At 40.0% G+C, this 19,901-nt stretch overlaps 1 protein-coding gene across 1 annotated transcript in view; it reads right to left on the reverse strand.

The window, feature by feature from the left end:
* TRPM5 (transient receptor potential cation channel subfamily M member 5) overlaps positions 1–19,901 on the reverse strand; it is a 36,037-nt gene that overhangs the window by 1,871 nt on the left and 14,265 nt on the right. The window contains exons 10-22 of the mRNA XM_005486574.3: positions 18,240–18,371; positions 17,016–17,139; positions 15,425–15,570; positions 14,568–14,680; positions 13,118–13,213; positions 10,560–10,818; positions 9,258–9,376; positions 8,778–8,910; positions 6,229–6,403; positions 4,084–4,252; positions 3,212–3,390; positions 2,648–2,780; positions 636–708 (exon numbers count right to left, since the gene is read on the reverse strand). Coding sequence (XP_005486631.1) covers positions 636–708; positions 2,648–2,780; positions 3,212–3,390; positions 4,084–4,252; positions 6,229–6,403; positions 8,778–8,910; positions 9,258–9,376; positions 10,560–10,818; positions 13,118–13,213; positions 14,568–14,680; positions 15,425–15,570; positions 17,016–17,139; positions 18,240–18,371 — 1,851 coding nt within the window. The remainder of the gene's footprint in view (positions 1–635; positions 709–2,647; positions 2,781–3,211; positions 3,391–4,083; positions 4,253–6,228; positions 6,404–8,777; positions 8,911–9,257; positions 9,377–10,559; positions 10,819–13,117; positions 13,214–14,567; positions 14,681–15,424; positions 15,571–17,015; positions 17,140–18,239; positions 18,372–19,901) is intronic.

The following is a 19,901-nucleotide window of genomic DNA, read 5'->3' on the forward strand; positions in this document are numbered from 1 at the left end:
AGCGAGGCCAGAATTATACAGGAGAGTTGCAGAGATAAAGAAAACAATAAGAGTTGTGCTACACAGCAGGTGGTTTAACATTTTCAGGCTGGGTAAGAAATGTTGTTTGTTTATATTGTAAGAGTTTGTCATCAAAAGCTCGAGACAGAATTTCCTGCTATTATTTGGATTTCATAATTGTACGTTGGACACTTCCCTTTTGAGTGTTGGTACTTGGTATCTTAAGAAAATTAGATGTACAAGATGATTAGGTCAGATCAGACAAAATATGTGTCTTTTCCAAGCTGATATTAAAAAAATAAAAAAAGAATATATCAGGAGAAGGACAAGAAGGGGAGGGGAGGAGGTGAAGCATTTCATTCCAGAAGCATCCTTAACAGATGAAATAAACATTCTCAAGTGAACTACCAAAGAAAGCAAGAAATGTTGAATTTCCTTTTCTCCTTTCTACAGGAGTTTAGACATTTTTCTTTACATACATTTATCACCAAGAAGCAATAAGGAAAGTGAAACCATAATATAGATCTGGTTTTCTGTCCCTTTATCCCTAAGTAGGCTCTGCCAAACCACCATTAAATGAGAGAGAGATGGTGAAATTCTAAAGATTATAAAAATGCCTAGAAAATACAACTTACCTGGGCTTCCAGAACTTTAAATCGTTTTTCTTGTTCTTTCAATCCACTAAAATACTTGGACAAATTATCCACCCTGTGGAAACAAAGCAAACACCTTGAGCAAAAAGGAGAGGCTTCAGAAGAAATCGTGAAACACAAACCATGTCTAACTTTACTATACCCATGGCCCTTCACTGCAGCTCTGTGCTGCTTAGACATCCCACAGCCCCTTAAAAGTTTTGTCCTTTTAAGGTGTTCACAGAAGTATTTTTTGGGGCAGAACAGCATCTCTGGAACACTCTCATGCACCTGGTGCCCAAGGACTCACAACTGACAGGTCAGGGCAGCTATTCAGCTTCTGGTGAGTGCCACGTAGCCTCAGCTGCTGTGGAAATCAAGGGCAGTAGAAAGGAGCTGCTCTGCCTTTTGAGCTACTTGTCTTTCCTACCTGGAAACATCAGTACCCAATGGAAACTGGTCCTGCTGTGAGAACTGAGGCCACAACAGAGAACAGCCAGTTAAAATTTATGCAAACTTCCATTTCTGGAAGCTGGCTTGACAGTCAAATCCCTTTTTTTCCCTGCAGTCCACAGGGATTGCTTAAGGAGCTTCCACATGGTGCCTCCAAATCGCTGAATTATCCCTATGCTTTCTGCATGCTTCACCTGTTCTCTCATCAGTTCCTTATTCCTAGCATCTGATTCCTCATAGGGTTGGCAAATCCCTCTCTGGTTTCTCCTAGCTACCTCTTTCAAAGTTTCCCTCTCACAGGCAATGTTCCAATCCTATCTATGTGGGACCTGCTGCTGGGTGCATCTGATGCATTTTGACATTGGTTCAGTGCAGCCAAAGTTCAAAGAATCAGTTCCTGAGGGTTTCCTATGATTTCAAAACCACGTGGCTATCACCTAAGAGCAAAAATAAAAACCACTGGGGGTAGTGGTGTTTATCTGAATCTCTTGCAGTGTTTCTCTGGCTCTGCTATACCTGAAATATTGTGAAGGTAGATGAATTCTCACTTTTCCCCTCCAGCAACTTCACCTACAATGTACCATCTTTATTATATAAAGGATATAGTACCCTTTCTTTGGAAGAATTGCACATAGATTTATTGCATTATCTCAACAATTAAAGCTCTCACTCCTGGGGGTTGTCAGTGATCTGCTTGTGAGAATCAAGTTTAAACCTATATAGCCATTCTAAATTGTTATGAATTAAGGGTCTGTGTGAATTAGAGGGAGAGGAGTATTTTCCAAGAATGGAAGTATGTTGTTCTGGTTTCCAGCTATTCTGTGAGTTGGAGGTTTATTTTGAAAAAAAGCAGACAGCACAGGAATATTTCCATAGAACTTTCTTATTATGGTAACTTTCACACTCATTGTGCCTCTGTTTGAAGTCTGTTTTATTGTAAGAGAAAACAGCTGGAATATGTGTTAAAAGCTTCTTAAAGAAGTGTTTTCTGTCTTAGATGTTTCTGTTCTCTTTGCATATAACTGCTTTGTGTCTCACTTAAAGGTTTAAACCTCTGAATAATAATCTAGGACTTTATACTTTATCAGACTAAACCAATTCAAGTGATATTCCTAGTGGGGAAGTATAGGGAGGCACATGAATGGAGACTCAGTCCTGTGCCATAAAAGCATAAGTATTTGTTCTTCTGCATCTGTGACTAATTCAAGGTATCCTAAACTTCCATTCAGAAGTCTGTGTTGTATTCCTACAGGGGATGAAATTACGTGTGCTGCAGTGTAGAAAACAAACTGCTTTTCCACCATTTTCTTCATGAATAAGATTTTCTTTGAGCTTGGCCACAGATTTGGCTGGAACTTGCAGGTCTATAATTGTACATACTTCAGGAGTGACAAACACTCTAACACTGTAGTGATGCTGGCCTCACATTTTTTCATGGCTCTGTGTTTCCTAACTGCATTCCAGCTGGACCCTTTATGTAAGCTTTACGAGAACATCAATGCTGAACTCACTGAAAGCTGAAGGCTTGCAAGTTACTCTTTTTGTGAGTCAGAATAACTTACTTATTAGATGTGGCCTTCAGCCTTTCTTCATTGCTTTCTTTCTTTTCTTGCTCAAGGTTTACGAGATAATGTTCTTTTTGCACCAGCTCCCATGTTATGATTTTTTGATCAAGGCCCACTGGAAGATCTCTTTCTGTAGGAAAAATAAAATAAGAATGATATTTTATCCCTTTTTCTCTGATACTAGTAGTGAAAAGTTGTTATGCTAAAGGAAGGGGTCTTTTTAGGGTTAATAATTGGTAAAACTCAGAAGCAAATGAAACAACTATTCCTTAAACCTATAAATTGTTAAATCTTCAGAAATCAAATCCCTATAACCCATTTTATATTGCTACCTTTGTTGTAATAACTATGATGCATCAAGAAATGCACTGTGGGAAACTGTTCGTAGTTTAAATTATAAACCTTAATTTTTTGTTTGTATTCTCCTGGCACTCTTTGTTAAAAATAAATTGTGACTCTCAGCTTAAGGAAATCCATCTAGCTCTGTGTTTTGTGTATGCACCATGTCCTTGGAGAGAGTAAGGCTCTACAGTTGCTTGATGACATTTGTTAACAACTCACCCAGGTGTTTTTTCTTGTGTTCCATTTTGTTGAAGAGCCTTCTGAGAACCAGAGTAATGTGGTTGATAATGATAAATGGTGGTGCTAAGGCAGGCCGGCCATGGTATTCAACAATCAGGTTGTAGCGCTGCACTTTCCAGAAGATGTCTGTGTTGCCCTGGACAACTTGAAAAGTGTAACTGTAATTTGAGGGGAGGAGGAATAAAACATGTAACTCTTTTCACCACAAGAAGCTAAAGATGAATATAACAAAATTTAGTCCTGTATTTACTTTAAAAAAAGAACAGCAAGGTCAACAAGTAGCGTTAATTTAATCTAAAGTTTGCGCAAATTCTTAGCTATTACCAGAATTGCAGTTGCAGTCTTCAAATGTTAAAAGATACATTTGTTTTGTTTGGCATTTTTGATTTCTTTTTTTAGGAAAGATAATTCTACTTTTCTCAGGAAAGATCAGCAAACATGCCACATCAGTTCTTCAACCAAATGAATCATTATTAACTGTGTTGACAACAAGCATTTCCCTGATGTGCAAATCATCCACTGTAAAGCCTGCCAAGTTTAAGGCTGCTGTGCACCTGCAGATTTGTGGCTCCACACAGCCAGGGACTCAGACCCTTCTGTGCATGTTTAATTGAATTTTTAGCAGTAAAAGAGGCTTCTTTTCTCCTTGCCTCCCATGTGACCAGAGTAAGGATGATGAAAACTTTAGAGCTGTCTGATCACAGGATTCTGCCTATCAACCCCCAAGTAATATTCATTAGGAAAATTACAAGTGTATTTTAAAAGGAATAGCCAGCAGTGAGGTAGAAAATGTGGGCATCCACTTAAGGCTTTGCAGCCTCTGTCCTGATAGGTAGTGAAATCCCTCTTGCCTGAACATAGCAATGAGGAGGTTCATGAGGAGGACGTTTGTGACCAGCAGGAAGATGACCAGCAGGAGTATGACGAGCCAGTTGGCGTAGCTGTTGGGGCAGGATGGAGTGTTCTCCTGCAGGATCTGCAGGGGGTTAAACGTGCAGTTCCTGGGATAGGTTCGTGATGCTGCAAAGGAAGATAGAGGGAAAAAAAATAGTTATGGCAAATCCTAATGTGTTTCTTTCTTTGGTTTTGTGAAAGTGTAATTGTTGTGTACATAAAAAGACGTTGGATTGTTGTGCAAGGTATCTGCAGTCCTAGGACACTGCAGACCTCCACAACTTGGCTGCTCATTTAGGGGCAAGGTGTCTGTCACAGCTGGCTTTGTAGGAGTGTTCATCATAAAAGGGATTATATTGAAAGGGCTGTATCCTTTTTAGACTGGTTTTGAATTTTCAAAATCAAACCTCCTCTGAGTTTGTGTTCCCCCACATCCTTGTGTCCTCATGCCTGGCACATAGGTGGGAAGAGAAAACTCAGTGAAAGCTGGCAAGGGGATTGGTTCCTTGTTCTAAATTTAAAGTGCTTTGTGTATCTGAGGTTGAGGTTAGGAAGGTCTGGTTCTACTGCATCAGACTAGAGGCCTAGTGCTGTATTCTGTCTCTAGCTGTGAATTAAACCCACAAGTTTAGAGTAGCATAATGATATTTACTTTTTTTCCCTCTATTTTTTCCCTGTAATCCTTTTCCCTGGTGCTACAGATAACCCCCTGGTTACATTCATTAGAGCACATGGTTATATCAAAGCTCACCAAGCTGGGATTTCTTTCACCAAGGGCACTAGCTTATACTTATCTACACTGAATTTCATTTGATGACTCAGCACTCATGAGCCTCCTCTGCCTCTCTTAGGTGTCAGTTTTTGTCTTTGTTACCCAGTGATGTAGTTTTGTCAGCAAATTTTGTCCTCCTCATTTCCCCTCTCCCTTTCCATATATTTCATAAAGATGTTAAACAGAATAAGCCCCAGAAGACCCTAGGACTAATTAATCCCTTCTGGAATTTGCCCATGTAATTGGTTCTTTTTTCCTCTGTTACTCCTAACCAGTTATTTACCCAGGTAGACACACCCACTGGAGTTTCAGTGGAGAGAAACACACGTTTGTTGGGAGTGCTACACCTGACTTTTTGGCAAATGAGTTGAATTATATTCCAGAAATATTTGTTTCTTTCCAATTACTTTAATGGAAACAAGAGTGACTGATTGGGCTGTACATGCTTACACCATAGGTATTTAAAATGGACTTGAATCACTTTCCTCTCTCTTGTGTCCTTCAGGTGTTTTGGCCTTTCAAAGACATGCTTTTTCTTACTAAGCGCAGTGAGCATGAGAGAATGCTTGCTAGTTTGCTTCTGTCTATGGCTTTTTTGGGTTCTAGTTTATGTTGCTCCAAGTTTGACTCCCACTTCATTATTGCTGTGAGATTTAGCACTGGCTAAATGCTGTGGTGTTACTGCAGGCTTCCCTGGGAGGTGGGTGACCTGTTCTGTATTTTACCTGCTTACCTATCAGAAATGTTGTCTTTGAACTTCTATGTCTAATTATTTCAGTGTCTTGTGATTATTTTAATGTTGTTTTGTTTGCCATGCTGCACATAAGCAATTACTAGCTTTATTTGATTTGGGCAGGTTTATCTCCAGAGTAAATAAATGCTCTGGAGTAATTTTATTTTAAAACATGTTTGCTTATGGGCAGAGCAGTACTGCTTTAACACTGTTGCATTAAACTACTGCCAAAATGTGTGGAGGTGCTGTTATTTATTATTTGAGTTTACAGAGGGTTATCTGGGTCTAGGTTAAACTGAAAGGAAATGGATTGAAATGAAAGCAGGTATACCAGCCTTTAAAACTGCAAGTCCTTGTGTATTTCTGAGAGCTTATCTAAACAGGGCCAGCCCTTATGCTCTAATGTAACTCCACAATGCCCATTATCTCTTTGCAAATACACTATTTGTGTGACAGTAATGTGTAAGCTTTGGCCTGTAGGACAGAGATTTTAAAACAGCAAAATTAAAAAAGGGCAATACTTGGAAGGGACTCCATGCTCTCATCAGAAGTGTACATTGAAAAATGGCCAAGTTAGGGGGAAAGAAGTTTCCTCACTGTCTATTTCATCCAGTGGAATCTGGCCAAATATCTGCAGGTAGGGACGATAAAGAACCCTTCTGAATATCCATTCCACTCGGCTGTCATCGGGATGGAGCAGGGCTTGAGTTGTCACACCGTAGGCAATGAGCCACACGCTCAAGAAAAACAGAAAGAAGAAAACATCCTTCATCTACAAAACAGAGGGGGAGGGGAGAAAAGGAGGGGCAGTGACTGTGATAGCATAGCCAAGGAACAGTAATCTTTCTGTATGAATATGGCTCAAATAATTCTGTTTCTTTATAAGCTTGTTTAGGTTAAAGGAGGTGGACTAGGATGCAGTTCTATGCATGGAATTCCTCGTCTGACCTTGCTGTTATCATATTGTCCTTGGCCTGTAGTAAGCATTCTTTGATAGCTCATTTAGATAAAGACACATTTAAACTAAAAATCTTGCTTTTCAATAATCAAACATTTAAAAATGAAACACATTTTATCTTTTAAGTGCCTATTTTCTGTGAGCCATCTCAGTACCATGGACTGCTTTCCTGTGAATTACAATAGTTCTGCTGCAGCAGAGAATCCTGGTAGCAGTCAATGCTCATTGATGAGTACTGAGCCACTGATACAGCAGGCAGTGAAGGCTGCAAGGATCAGGTTCCTTCTGTCTTCAGTTTTCAAGCTAAGTGATGCATCTGAAAGATTCTTTTTGAGGCTTCCTGCTTTTAAACATTGTTTCTCTACAGAAGCAGAAGTAATTGAATCCTAAAACACTTACTTAAAAAAAAATCTAATATGAATATCAAGTGCAATAATTTTTCCCTGGTGGAAGAGGACCACTTCATCCTCTCCCCATCTGATCTGCCAGAGTTCATTAGGGACTGTAGATTCCTTTCAATTAGATTATTGGATTGTACAGTTACCCAAAAGCATAGGCATTTCAGAGCTCCAGGATGTTACTTGGAGTTCTGATAAGAAACATCATCTCCAAGCCAGGCAAGACAGAGTTGATGTCTGACTTCCATTGATCTTTTTTGTTTTCTGGATGATCTAAAATTTAGGAATCCTGCACGGCTGTAATGGTATCATGGTGATGGGAGAGTGGTGACAAGTCTGGAACTATTTTTTTCCAATCTGCAGTCTCTGTGGAAATGAGTATTTTTCTGGAATTTTAGCAATTACCAGACCTGTTTCAGCAAATCTGTAGCAAGGGTATGAAGGGAAAAGACAGTAAGAGATCATCTGGGATTGCTTCTCTCTAAAGTAAGGGAGATGTTTTTGCTAGAGCACCCTTGAACCCTTCAGGCAGGTTTAATTTACTGAGGTAACCTTCGCTGTTTCTTCCTTTGATGTAGGATTCAACACTGAAATACCAAAGCTGAGGCATTGTGCTGGTTTGGGCGGGGCAAAGATGAAAGGTCCCTGGTGGGGCTCTTTCTAGGCTGCTGTTTGTGTTCTCGTTTGCATCTTCCCAACCCCAGTGTTATCTTGCAGGACTTCAGGTGCCTGCAGAGAGGGCACAGGTAGGACTGTTCAAGGCCCTGGCTTAGCCTGGCAGGCAGCAAAGGGAGGGTTGGCTGTAGCTCTGACTTCTCTCACAGTACAGGTCTGCTAATGCCATAAGCTAGATAACGAACAAGAACAAATATTTATTTGCCATCTACCCTTTTGCTAGTCCAACCAAATGTCATCTTAGAGTTCCAGGTATTGCATTTGTAGACAAATCCATATAGCTTGGTAGTTATGTTTATTCAATGTATAGGCTTGTTTAGACTGTAGAGCTTTTACTGAGTTCTGCTGTGAGTCACAAATCAAATATTTGTAGATTCTCTAATGGTACTTACAATTAGATGAACTCTATTAATCAGTTAGCATGAGCTAATTAACCTGGAGGATTAACATGCCTAAATAAAAAGCTATTTCATCATACTAATGCATACCCAAGCACAGTAACTGTAATCCAAATGTCTTGTTTCTTGTAGGAGAGCAGTAATAAATAAAAATATTTCATCAACATCTTCCAACATCTGCTCACAAAGTACTAATATGTTTTCATTGTAACAGGGAGCTAAAAAGTACAAGTAAGAATAACTCCTGTAGGGAACTTGTAACTATCCATTTTCATTGATATTTTTTTCCTTCCACACTTGCTGAAAAAAACATGATTTGTTTCCCCAAGTCATTTATTGGAAGCCCAGCCCTTCTGTACGTGGCCTGTCGTCTGCCTGAGGTCTTTGCCCTGGATGCACACAGCTTAGGACGCAGGAGGAATAGCAGTAAGGCAAAGATTGCTCTTTGTTAGCCAGATCTGAGGATAAATTATTAGGTAAGATACAAGGATTAGTAAATTGGGACCAGTTTACTGCACAGAGGTGCAGTAAAAGGTGTGTGAAAGGATCTACTTCAAACATTCCATCTATAATAGAATACAGGAATATGCAAAATGACAGACCTTAAAAATGTAAAATAAAGACAGATTATAAAGTTATTTCCTTTCTAAAGACAAGATATGTGCCTCCATATCTTAGAAGGCACAAGTATTCATCTGAGACAAACTGCACACTTACCATCCTTTCCACAATTATGATCTTTGGTCCAAGTTGTTTGTGAATTGCAAAAATATGAATAAGTCTAAGTGTAAACACCATAAAATCAATGGCAAGTATTGTACGGCCAGCTTGGAAAGTTGAGTTCAGCATCCTGCAGAAGACATGGAATGAAATATCAACTCTCAGCAAGTACTGCTAATGTCTGTGCAGTGAAGAGAAATAACCAAAAGATTCAGGTTTCTTTTCTCTCTCTTGGCTTCAATAAGACTTATTAACAAATAATGGAAAATAAGATACTTTCAGTAAAAGGGATTTCAGAAAACAAACAAAGCAGAGCTTTTCAGTACATGTGTTTGAATATATCAATTTTAGAGGCTCCTACTGCAGAAGCACATCTCAAAGCCTGTAAAAATGTATGTTAGAGCCTGTCCTCTCATGCACATGAGACTCAGCTGTCAGTTGGTACACACAGCCCTTGCTACTGATGCAAATACATACCTGCAGATTACCCCAATTATAAAGAGGAATATGGTCACCATATCACATTTATTCCAGTTATCCTCCACATACAGTTTGAATTTTTTCATTAAATTTGTGTCTTCATCTGTATAGAAACTCTGAAAAAGAGAAATAACCATTGGTATTGATAGCTTTCCACTTTCACTATTTCCTTCTGAGTTTTAACAGAATACCTGTTGCCTTTTTCTCTTTCATTGCAAAGAGCAAAAACAAATTATGGGTGTAATAAGGGGGGGAAAAAAGCAGTTAAACAATACAGCTTCCAGTTAGAGTTCAGTTTCCAGGCACTGCTATGAACAGCATGAATAGATTTGGCATTTCTGTGCTGGAATTGTCAGTGAAGGCAATTTGATTATCTAGGCAAGGAGTTGGCTTTCTTAATTGGGTTTTAGCCTGGCAGTCTTCATGTTTTACAGGTTTATAATGAAATGTTCTTTGATCCAGATATTTCCATGTTCTTCTCTGTTAATGGTCTTGGCTGCATAATTTCAAGTAAATTGTGACAAACTTTCCTGTCTCTCTTGCTTAAATAATGAACACCTACTGGTTCTTCCAGAGTAAATGATTCTAACTACTTTTTTTTGTATCTAAAGAGAAGAGCTTTGTGCAACTCACAGTTGCAACACACTTGCACCACTGTTATTGTTTCAGTTTGTAAACTGAGGACTTCCCAAAACCAGTAGTAGCAGACTAATGAAGGAGGGCTTTTGGGGGTTTGTGATTTTATTTGGTTGGGTGGTTTTTAAGAAAAGTGAGCTCAAAAGAGATCTGCTAATATTTTGAGTTGAAAATTATTTTAGGAAAAGCCACAAATAATCTGAATTTATTTACTTGTGATTTTTTAAACAGTCTCCAGCAGGGAAGAATCTCCTAAAAGGATGTAGAGCTGTCTGCTGTGTTTCCAGGTGTAGACTATAACTTCCAACTTATATTATTTGTGGTGGGAAGACCTAGTTCTGTGCAGTGAAATCAGAGAGAGACTTTACCAAGCAGAGAATATCTGAATGCTGGCAGCCCACTTGACTTGGCTAAGGCTGCAGTAGGATGAAAAGGATGGCTAAGGATGGAAAAACAAAGGTAGAGATGTAGGTTTATATGGTGGAGGAAGAGCTTGCTCTGGGGGAAAGAGAGAAGATGTTTAGGATAAGGTAAGTTCTGTGTTGTTCTGTGCACCTGACACTTGAAATGTCCAAGCCTGTACAGCTGTACTGATTGTAAATCCATTGCAAGTATTGCTGGAGCTTTTGCTATGTTGGCACTGAGGTGATGCAGGTTACTCACCTGTCGGATCTCTTCCAAGACAAGGGTAAACACCCAGAAGTAGAGCACAATTTCTTTAACAGATGGACCCTGAGGTGGAGGTGGTTTAAAGTCCAGTAAAAGGACATAAGTAAATAGAAAGAGAAAAGCAAAGTACATGATAACATTCCCCATAAACACAGTTACAGGGGCACTCCAGAATTTTCTCCACCGGGTAAATACAAATGTGGCCCATGCTGTGTTTGCAGAAGGGTTCTGTTTCTCCAATGTGTCATTTCCTCTGCAAACCAAAAAGAATACATGCTTGGTGACAATCTCCTAAAATTAGTTCATGGGAATAGGCTCAATATTATTCTATATAAAGCTTCTTGTAAGATAGTAACAGGCAGATGCTGGGGCTGGCCAAGGGGGAAGGCTGTAGAAGTCAGAGCAATCATTACCATAGCAGAAATACTTCAAATCAAAAAGAAGTTTTTGAAAAACAAAGTCACATCAGAATTATGTGAGCATTTTTATTATTACAGTTTAGTTGTATTAATTTTATTTTGTAAGCTTCATTGTGTTCTGCATGGACAGAAAATGCACAAGGAGAGGAGGAAGGCTAATTGGCCTTTATAAATCTAAATAATAGAAAAGAAAAATGCCAATGAATTTTTGTGAGTCAGCTCTTAATTATTTTGGCTTTAAAATTTCTTGCAGTGTTTGTCTGTGGAAGTTCTTGTTGTTGCTGTGACTTTGAACTTCTGACCCAGTCTCTAAGTGCTGGATCATGTTAAGCCTGTGTTTCTTGACTATCCCTGCTGGAATCTGATAGACCCACTGAAGAATACCTCGCTGTTTTGCATAACTGGCATCTTGCCCATGGTGATTAAATTAGAGTAAGTTGCAAAATAGCAATATAGAAGCCTTTTAGCAAAAGAGTTGACCTCATAAAACATGTTCTAAGGTAGTCCTTGAGTGGTGAGGAATGACGCAAGTATTTTGGTAACTGAAGGGAAATTTGACCTGTACACTTACAGCTGTTTTGCTGTGTTTTGGAACATGAGGTGGTATCTATTGGCAATGGAAAATATCCTGTGCAGAAAATGCAGGTTTGATAGCAATTTGATCTTTGTGTGAGGATTTGTTTCCACATAAAATGCTCTCCTGTGTAAACTAGGAATGTTATTGGACCTTTAATTTTGTGATTCTTACTCTGAGAAGTTTGATCTCCAACAAAGGATGTGCACACTAGGGTATGTTTTCAATTTCACCTCACAGAAAATAAACAATGACTCGTCTCTGGTTTTTAATTTCCTCTGACAATCTTGCTAATTATTAAATACATTTGTTATAAGGGAGAAGTTCTCTTTGTGACCAATCTTTTCTATATGCCTGATTCTGTACGACCTCTCAATTTACGACATCATGAGATACATTCCCATGGTAACAGGCTAATATCATAAACAGATAATTGCAGCTTTACTGCAAGATGCTGAAATAGATCTGGGATGGAGAGAGCCTCTTTGTTAAAATAAATTGCTAGGATAATAACAATTGGAACATGGAATATAATGACCAAACCATGCTGCACTCAGGATATGGAAGTGCTTTATGATATTGCTTACAAATAGCTCCCAAGAGGCAGATGCTTTTACACCTATTTTATAGGTTAGGGAGGGAGAGAGAAGAACTAATGATTTTCTCCAATATACTAGCAGTTAAATGCCAGAGGTAAAAATAGAACCTAATAACTCTGACTTGGTCCAGGACTTTGTACTGCTGCTGATGCTTCCTCTCTACCACTGGTCACACGTTTCTGGAGTTCTCTTTAAATCATGGAAAAACTAAGCGGCTATATAGCCATTAAGAGGACTTTGTGCCAATCAAAAGTCTACTTATCCCGACTTAAGTCCTTGTGGTCTCCCAGGTTTTGGTGATAAGCGTGTGGTAGAGGTATAGGGAGGATTCTGTTCTGAATCAAAGATCTGCCTGACCACAAGCAACTGAAAAAACCTTTGTGCTCAGTTACCCATTTATGTGATGCTCCCTCTAACTCATAAGGTTCCTTGGGGCTCATCTGTTAAATACAAATTAAGAGTGTGAGAAGGTGACTCGGTGTAAAATTCCCTGGTACTGATGGGTGCAAGTGCATCTTTGTAAGAATGTATGCAGTGATGCAAGGTTTTGCTGAGAACCTTCTTTCTCCTCAGCTCAGTAATCTGATAACTTCCTAAAATCCATTGGGTATTAATCATCATGAGCTGATGGGAATGTCAGGGAATGCTATTTGATTCCTAAGTAAATTCCTTGTTCTTTGCTCTTAATTTCTTGTAGAAATTGACCTGCTCAGAAAAACTAAACTAGTATCTCCCTAAAGCAGTGCTATATCCCTGTTTGTTTTCCTATACTCCTTTTAGAGAGCAACAACAGCAGTAATCAAAGGGCACTTCCTGAGGAGTAATGACTTTCTTGGCCCTTCAGCTGCTCCTTAGAGCATTAACTGATGATCTAAGGATGATGGTGACTAATACACAAGAAGTGTCCTGTTCTTTGACTGTTCTCATAAAAGCTACATTAGCTGATGGTTTTAAACTTACCTATCTTCTTCCTTGGAGAAGAACAGAGTATTCTCTGAATCCAAACTGTCCAGCTCTCTGAATGGCACTGGCTCATTCTTTGATTGTTTTTCCTCACTGTAAGGGAATAAACTCATTAGTTAAAAGATGGTGCTTAGCCATTTTTCACTACTGAATTGACATTGATACAGAACTGCAAGCATGTACTTATCTGGGATCTGCTCTGCTGGGAGCTATTAAATAGGGCATAAAATTTATCTTTACAAAGTTTGGTTTTTTTTTAAGAAGGAGGCTGAAGTCACCCACAAGATTCAGAGAAGTGATAATTGGTGTGCTTCACAAAAATGGAACACGATGCTCAGTTTCCTCAAACTAGTTAGGATTTGAGCAGAAGTAAACTCCTCAATCAGCCTTAGAGGAGAATTGCTCAATGCTCCATTCCTAGTTACTCTTAGTAGTAATTAAGAAGAGAGACGCCAGAAGCAGTGGGGGACATGTGACAGTTCTTGCATTTCCAGGGAAAGGAAGCAAAAATATGGAAATTTGGAAAGAATTGCTTTGATTATGTATAATAATTCAAACCTTTCCACGAAAACTTTGACAAAATATCAAATTAAATGAATTTGGGAGCCAGAAGATCATCTTTAGTGACACTAGCAGAAGGCAAATCTTAAATCAGCATTGCCAAACAAGTTTTCCTCTTACTTTTTATGTAGTTTAAGAGTTAAGAAACATGTATTTCATAATAACATGTCATTTCATATTGCTAATTCTTATGATTTGTTTATGATTCTCTGAATGTTTGAGGTTTTCCTAAAGTTTCAGATCCATAATTTTTATGACCACCTGAGCAGATTGGCTGATCTTTTTTTCTTTTCTGTTTTTTAATTTTATTTAGTTGGTTGATTTTTGTAGTGCAGGGTGTTTTATTTTGTTTTCTTGATGTTTATAGTGTATGGACTCTTTTTCAAGAAAATCTAAGATTGTAAGGCACTGAACTTGAAAATCTTAATTGATTTTGATTGATAATTTAATGTCAGTTCCATGGTTTTAAGCTTGACTTATGGTTATCAAGGCTTGTGGCTGATAGCACTGCTTTGTGATGGCTGTTTTCCTTGGATAAGATATTGAGGTTTGAGCCAGGCATCTCTAAATCTAAAAACAAATGATTCTACAGCTGCAGATATTCTACACATTGCTGTGTAGAATCTGGAGCTGACAGAATTCCAACAGGCTTTCCTGTGGACTGTGCAAAATAGAATGATCTCTGTGAAACCGTGGCATTGATCTTTTAAGTATGTAACAGGACGCACAAATCACTCAGCCCCACAGAAGAATTATTTGGTTAGGTGATATTAGATGATGCTACTGTTTTAATCGCTTCAGGGAGAAATTTTGAGTCTGAATATTTTTATGGCTTATTTTTCATCACTTACTTATTTATCTCTTGCACTCAAATAGTTGTTTATACCTGAATGATATGAAATTGGTGTAGATTAGGAAGGGACACCAGAATACACAGATTAACTTGAGGATCTGTGTGCTTGTAGACATGTCTCCCCACCATATCTTTGTCAGGAAGGCCTGAAAGTCAAGAAGAGAAGAGATGGCTTTAATACCACAAAAAGATACTTGCAGATGAAGCACACCTATGTTCAGTGACTCCTAAAACAGTGAATGCTCTGGAAACCTCACAGCTTCAGAGCAAACAGGGTCTCTGTGTGTCCTTCTGCAGATGTGGAGTAGGCAAAGAGTTATTTGGAGACCAGTGGAAAGAGCAGCAAGCCAAATGGAATTAGGCAACATCTGTAGTACTAAGGAAGCCCAAGTCAGGCACTGGGAGATAAAAGCAGCATCACTCTTAATTTAGCTTTGTGTATGCAGAGAGAAGGCAGGTTGTGAGAGCAAAGCTGAATAGTAATTTAATTTAACTTTTATCAGTGAGCTCTCTCTTGAATCTGAACAAAGAGTTACCTCACATCTTGGAGCAGCTTCATTATGCCCCAGGCAGATTTATAGTGCTTTTCTGATGCTTCTCTGCGAGCAAGAAAGGAATAAAAAGCAAAAAAAGCACACGATGGATTAAGGGCTAAACCTTCTCCTCAGCACACTGGTCTGTGTGCCAGCTGGATGAGAGGTGGGGAAAGGGGAATTGTGCTGTTTTGGCAAGGACGTGGTATAATGTCCTTTTTGCCTGTTGCTAGGGGGAAAGAAGAGTCCCTTCTCTGAAAAATGGTTCTCGGGGGAATACTTTCATTGGGGTTGTTCAGTTCCTGTATTGCCCTCTCCCATGCCCAACTTAAGGGCCTGGGGGCATGTAAAACTTACCTGGACACCATCATGTGCAAAGAAAGACTTTGCATCTGCTTCTGTGGCCAGCTGAAGGCACGTGGTTTTGCTCCAGTACTGATTTTTCCTCACCAACAGAGCAAATGCTCTCTCCTCACTGTTGTGGTAGCACTCACTAAACAGTTCTGACATATGAAGGAAACACAGACAAAAAATACATCTCTTGGGTGATCTTCTTACTCTTTGAAGGATGAGCTGTCATGCTGTCCTCACTTTCCTGAACAGACTAAAGAAGATAAGCAGCCCAGCTTTGTCTTGTAGGCAACAAATCCTTCATCTTGAGACAGAACTACTTGACATAAAATAATATTAGACTTGGTGGAGTGTTATGGCATAATTGTTTCCAGAGAAACTGGTCCTGGAGCTTAGAAACAAGGATAAATTTAATGAGTCAAAAAAAAAAAAAAAAAAAAGAAGATGTTCTCATTAGACAAGTTCTGACTTCTCATGTCTCTTCCATTCTACTGAGTCACTTGATTATCTCAGTACCTTTCCCAAGCCAGCCTACACCTTGCTACACTGTGAGGCTGGGCAAGAAGGTCAAGTGCGCTTAAAATTATGTAAACACATCTTTTCTAGTTCAGGAGGTATTTATCATTCTTAAAGAAAGTTTGCTTTGCATAGTCCAGGCCAGAAATTAAAACTGAGGATCTGATCTAATACTTATCAAAGCTGAGAAGCAGAAGTTCTGTGTATTGGATTAGGCCTCATAATTCCATGATTAAATTAGTCGAGCCCTGTGATTATATGAGAAGTTCATTTTTAATTTTTGTAAATAATGTGAAAAGAAGGGAAAATGTGATCTCTGTGTAAATAATGCAGCAACGCCTGCATGAGCCTTCAGCTGCTGGATGAACTGCCTCAAAGGAAGAGGAGCCCCTGTGTTTGTTTCCATGTGGGGCACATTTTAAAGCCCTCTCCTCAGAGCAGTGAAGGTGAGGATTGGGCTGAAGTCAGGTCAGCAGAGGAGCTTGTGTGCAGACATCTGTTCCTGCAGCGAGCAGGGGGGCGAGGGCTCAGCGTTCCAGCATTGCGGATGCCGGATCTGACTGCTGTAGGGAGGGGCATCTCCTCTGCTGCAAAACCAGCCTGAGCCTCACTGCAGCTTGCAGTGCACTTGGCCCTCTTCTGGGTGAGGTAATCTCAAATTATTTTTAGCTGCAATGACAAAACTTGAAACTTGTTGCTCTAGTGGCCCTTACAGAGCAAGCTTGATATTGCAGGAAGAGCAGGCTGCTGTGAGCCTGGAAGTGTTTTGGCTATTCTATCTTACACATGACTGTGACACACCTTGTACTAAGATCAGACAATTAAAATACCAACAAGCAGCAGGATAGTATCTGAGCATCCCAGGGGGCCTGTCTTGGAACATAGATTTTCCCAAAATGAGTGGGTTTTTAATCTTTCCTCTGTATCTGAATGTTTGGGACTGCCTGTGCTGCAAGGCTGTTAAATTATTCATGACAGCTGACCTTTTACGACTGAAACTGTATTTTTTTTCACTTGCTTGCCTTCCAATGGCAGTTCCTTCATAAATTTTCAATGCCATTCAAAAAGTGCCATTACTTACCCACAGCGAGCTGCTCATACTTGGCCTCTTTCATTATGCAGGCTGCTTTGGTCTCTGTCTCCAGGCGGGACATCTCTTTCAGGATCTTGCAGGCGGCCAGAGCTGAAGCTACACCCTCCTGACCCTGTGGAATTGAAAGGGGCACTGCTGCCACCCTCCACTGGAGGGCATTTCTGAATGGGGAAATGCAACACTATGATGCACGTTTGATGTGTTGCACTGTGCAACACATCAAACAGCAAAAAGTTCATGCCTTTCAAGAAAAATCTTCCCTCCAAAACAGACTTGAAAGCCAAAAATGATGATCATATTGGCAGTTTTGATGATATTTGAGAATTAAAACCACATGTTGTGGATGCCTCATCCCTGCAGTGTTTGAGGCCAGGCTGGATGGGGCAAACCTGTCTAGTGGGAGGTGTCCCTTCCCATTGCTGGGGTTTGGAGCTGGATGATCTTTAAGGTCACTTCCAACCCAAACTATTCCATGATTCTTTACTGGTAGTTCTTGTGCTTTGTAAGGCTGGAGAATTCTGGCCCCAGGCTCTTAGAGGGACCTGACTTGGGATAGCAATCAAGGACAGAAAGGAGAACAATATGCCTTGGAAATAGAGCAACACATTCTCCCTGTGTTGAGATAGCTCCAGCATGGCTGTGCTGGGGCAGGGATGCAGGAGAGAGGAGGGAGCCCAGCTGGCAGAGGCGCAGCCCTGGCCCGGAGCTGGTGCCAATGTGCACGCACACAGCCCGGCAGCCTCTGGCCAGATGTGCCACTCTGCAAGGCCAGGGATGGAGCTGAGAGCGCTCTCTCTCTCTGTGGGGGCAGGGAGGCTCCCAGATGTGGGGGACAGGGCTGGCTTGTGAGACAGGAGCTGATTATGCCAGCCCGAAGCGCAGCCTTGGAGCACGTCATGCTGCTCTCTACGCATCCAGCACGTAAGCTGGAGATGCTTCCCTGCTCCCGCTTCCCTCGGGTCACGCCGACTGTGGGAGGCACAAGCCCTGCTCCTGGGAGCTGGGACCCATCGGGAGCAGGGCTGATTTACACCTGCTCCCCGTGGCCCCGATGCAGGAGCCACGCAGAGATGAAAGGGCCCATAAAAGCCACCGCTCGTGTTTTGGAAACTCACCCATCTGTCATCTGAGTGCAAGGCTGAGCAAAAAAACATCTCGTAAACTTGAAATATGGCATTACTTCACCTGAAGCAGCTACAGCTCGCAGCTTACCATAGCCCAGAAATAGTTTGCCATCTTGTGCCGGTTTTGTAGTACTGCCCATACAAACAAATCCCTCCAAGGATTTTCACTTTTCTGGTTCATGTCCAAGGGCCCAGGTAATCCCTTTGTGTTTGTTTTGTCCTGAAATATGGTTTGAAGAATTCAAAATCTGGTTGGCAGTCTCGCTCCATGCAAATGACACAATCTAAGATGCTCTCAGCCTCACTGGCTACTTCACATTTCTTTGACTTTCCATTAGGACCAAAAGGTAATTAAAGCTCATTCTGTACCAAATTAAAGGATCCTTTTATATGTCCCCAATATAACCCAATATGTGTGAGAACATTCTGGATCAAATGGTGGCTCCATTGAAGCCAATGCTAAAGTTTTCATTGGCTTTATTGAATCTGGGGTTTTCACCACTGGTGTGTAATATCAGACAAGACAAACCTGTGATTAACTAATCTGAGCTTGCCTTCAATTATATCTGACTCTGCTCTGCTGCCACAGAGAACAAGGCTTCAGAGAAAAGGGAACAAAAGGGATTTCATTTCATCAGGAATAAATCTCGCCAAGGCCTGTATAGGACAAGAATAGAGTACGTCAATACCCCTTTTTAGTCCTTCCTTTGAGAAACCTTTCCCTCATGCAGAGAGCAGTTTAAGTAGAACACTGCTTATTCCTTTAGCACTTGATAATAAAATAGTCTAGAGGAAGTGGTGTAGCCACTTAGGTCAAGTTCTGAATTTTAAGTATATTTTAAAATAACTACCTTTTTATCTATTGTGTTGGTTAGAAGCAGCCAGGGTACATTTATTTTCATTTAAACAGGGTTTTGTGAGAATATATTTTTAAAAATGTAAATGATGGGATTCTGTTAAAACTTATTTTAATGGCACTTTTGGGGGATTTTGGGGGGGGGGGGTGTTTCTTCAGTTTGTAGTGAGCTATTGAATCAATTAAATTGCATTGAAAGCCTTGCAGGAGACAAAGATACCCTAAAAGCCTCATCTGATTTTGTAACCACTGTTTCCTAACTTGAAAAAAGACACACAATTTGGCAGCAGTGATGCTAATTTCCCAGTACTGTGATGCTTTTTCTGTTGCCAGTGATAATGGGATTCAGCCATGGGAAGAAGCTTTAAAAGGAAAAAGCGAGTAGGCAGCAGGAACTGATCTCTAACCTGGGCCTTATCTACAGCACTGGGCTTTAGCTCACTTGTGCCAAATGCCAGAAAGGTTAAGTGAGGTTCTGGGGGCAAATTTTTATTTCTGGCAAGTTTGTAAGTCTGGAGTATGCTTGGTGACTTCAGAGGTATTGTCTCAAGTTGTTCATCCTTGTTAATGAAGAAACATTAAGTAGATTCAAACTTAACTTTTCATACTACTAATTAATTTAGCTAGGCTTTATCAAAGCAAAAGTAATTGAACGTATCAAGAACTTTTTTTAAATTGGTTTCTAGTTTTATCAGGTTTTTAGGTGTAATTAGAACTTGGCAAATACCAAAAGGCTTAATTTGTTTAGTTTGTCAGAAACTGAACTCTAATGAAAATTCTTTATGCATCTTTGTTTTGAAACCTTGCACCCAAACTTATTTTTGATGCGTTTGCAAGCACTTTGGTACTTAGGAGTTTTAATGTTAAATACACTGTCAAAATGCAAAAATGATG

This window comes from Zonotrichia albicollis, chromosome 6 (genome assembly GCF_047830755.1).
Source record: "Zonotrichia albicollis isolate bZonAlb1 chromosome 6, bZonAlb1.hap1, whole genome shotgun sequence".
Lineage (NCBI taxonomy): Eukaryota > Metazoa > Chordata > Aves > Passeriformes > Passerellidae > Zonotrichia > Zonotrichia albicollis.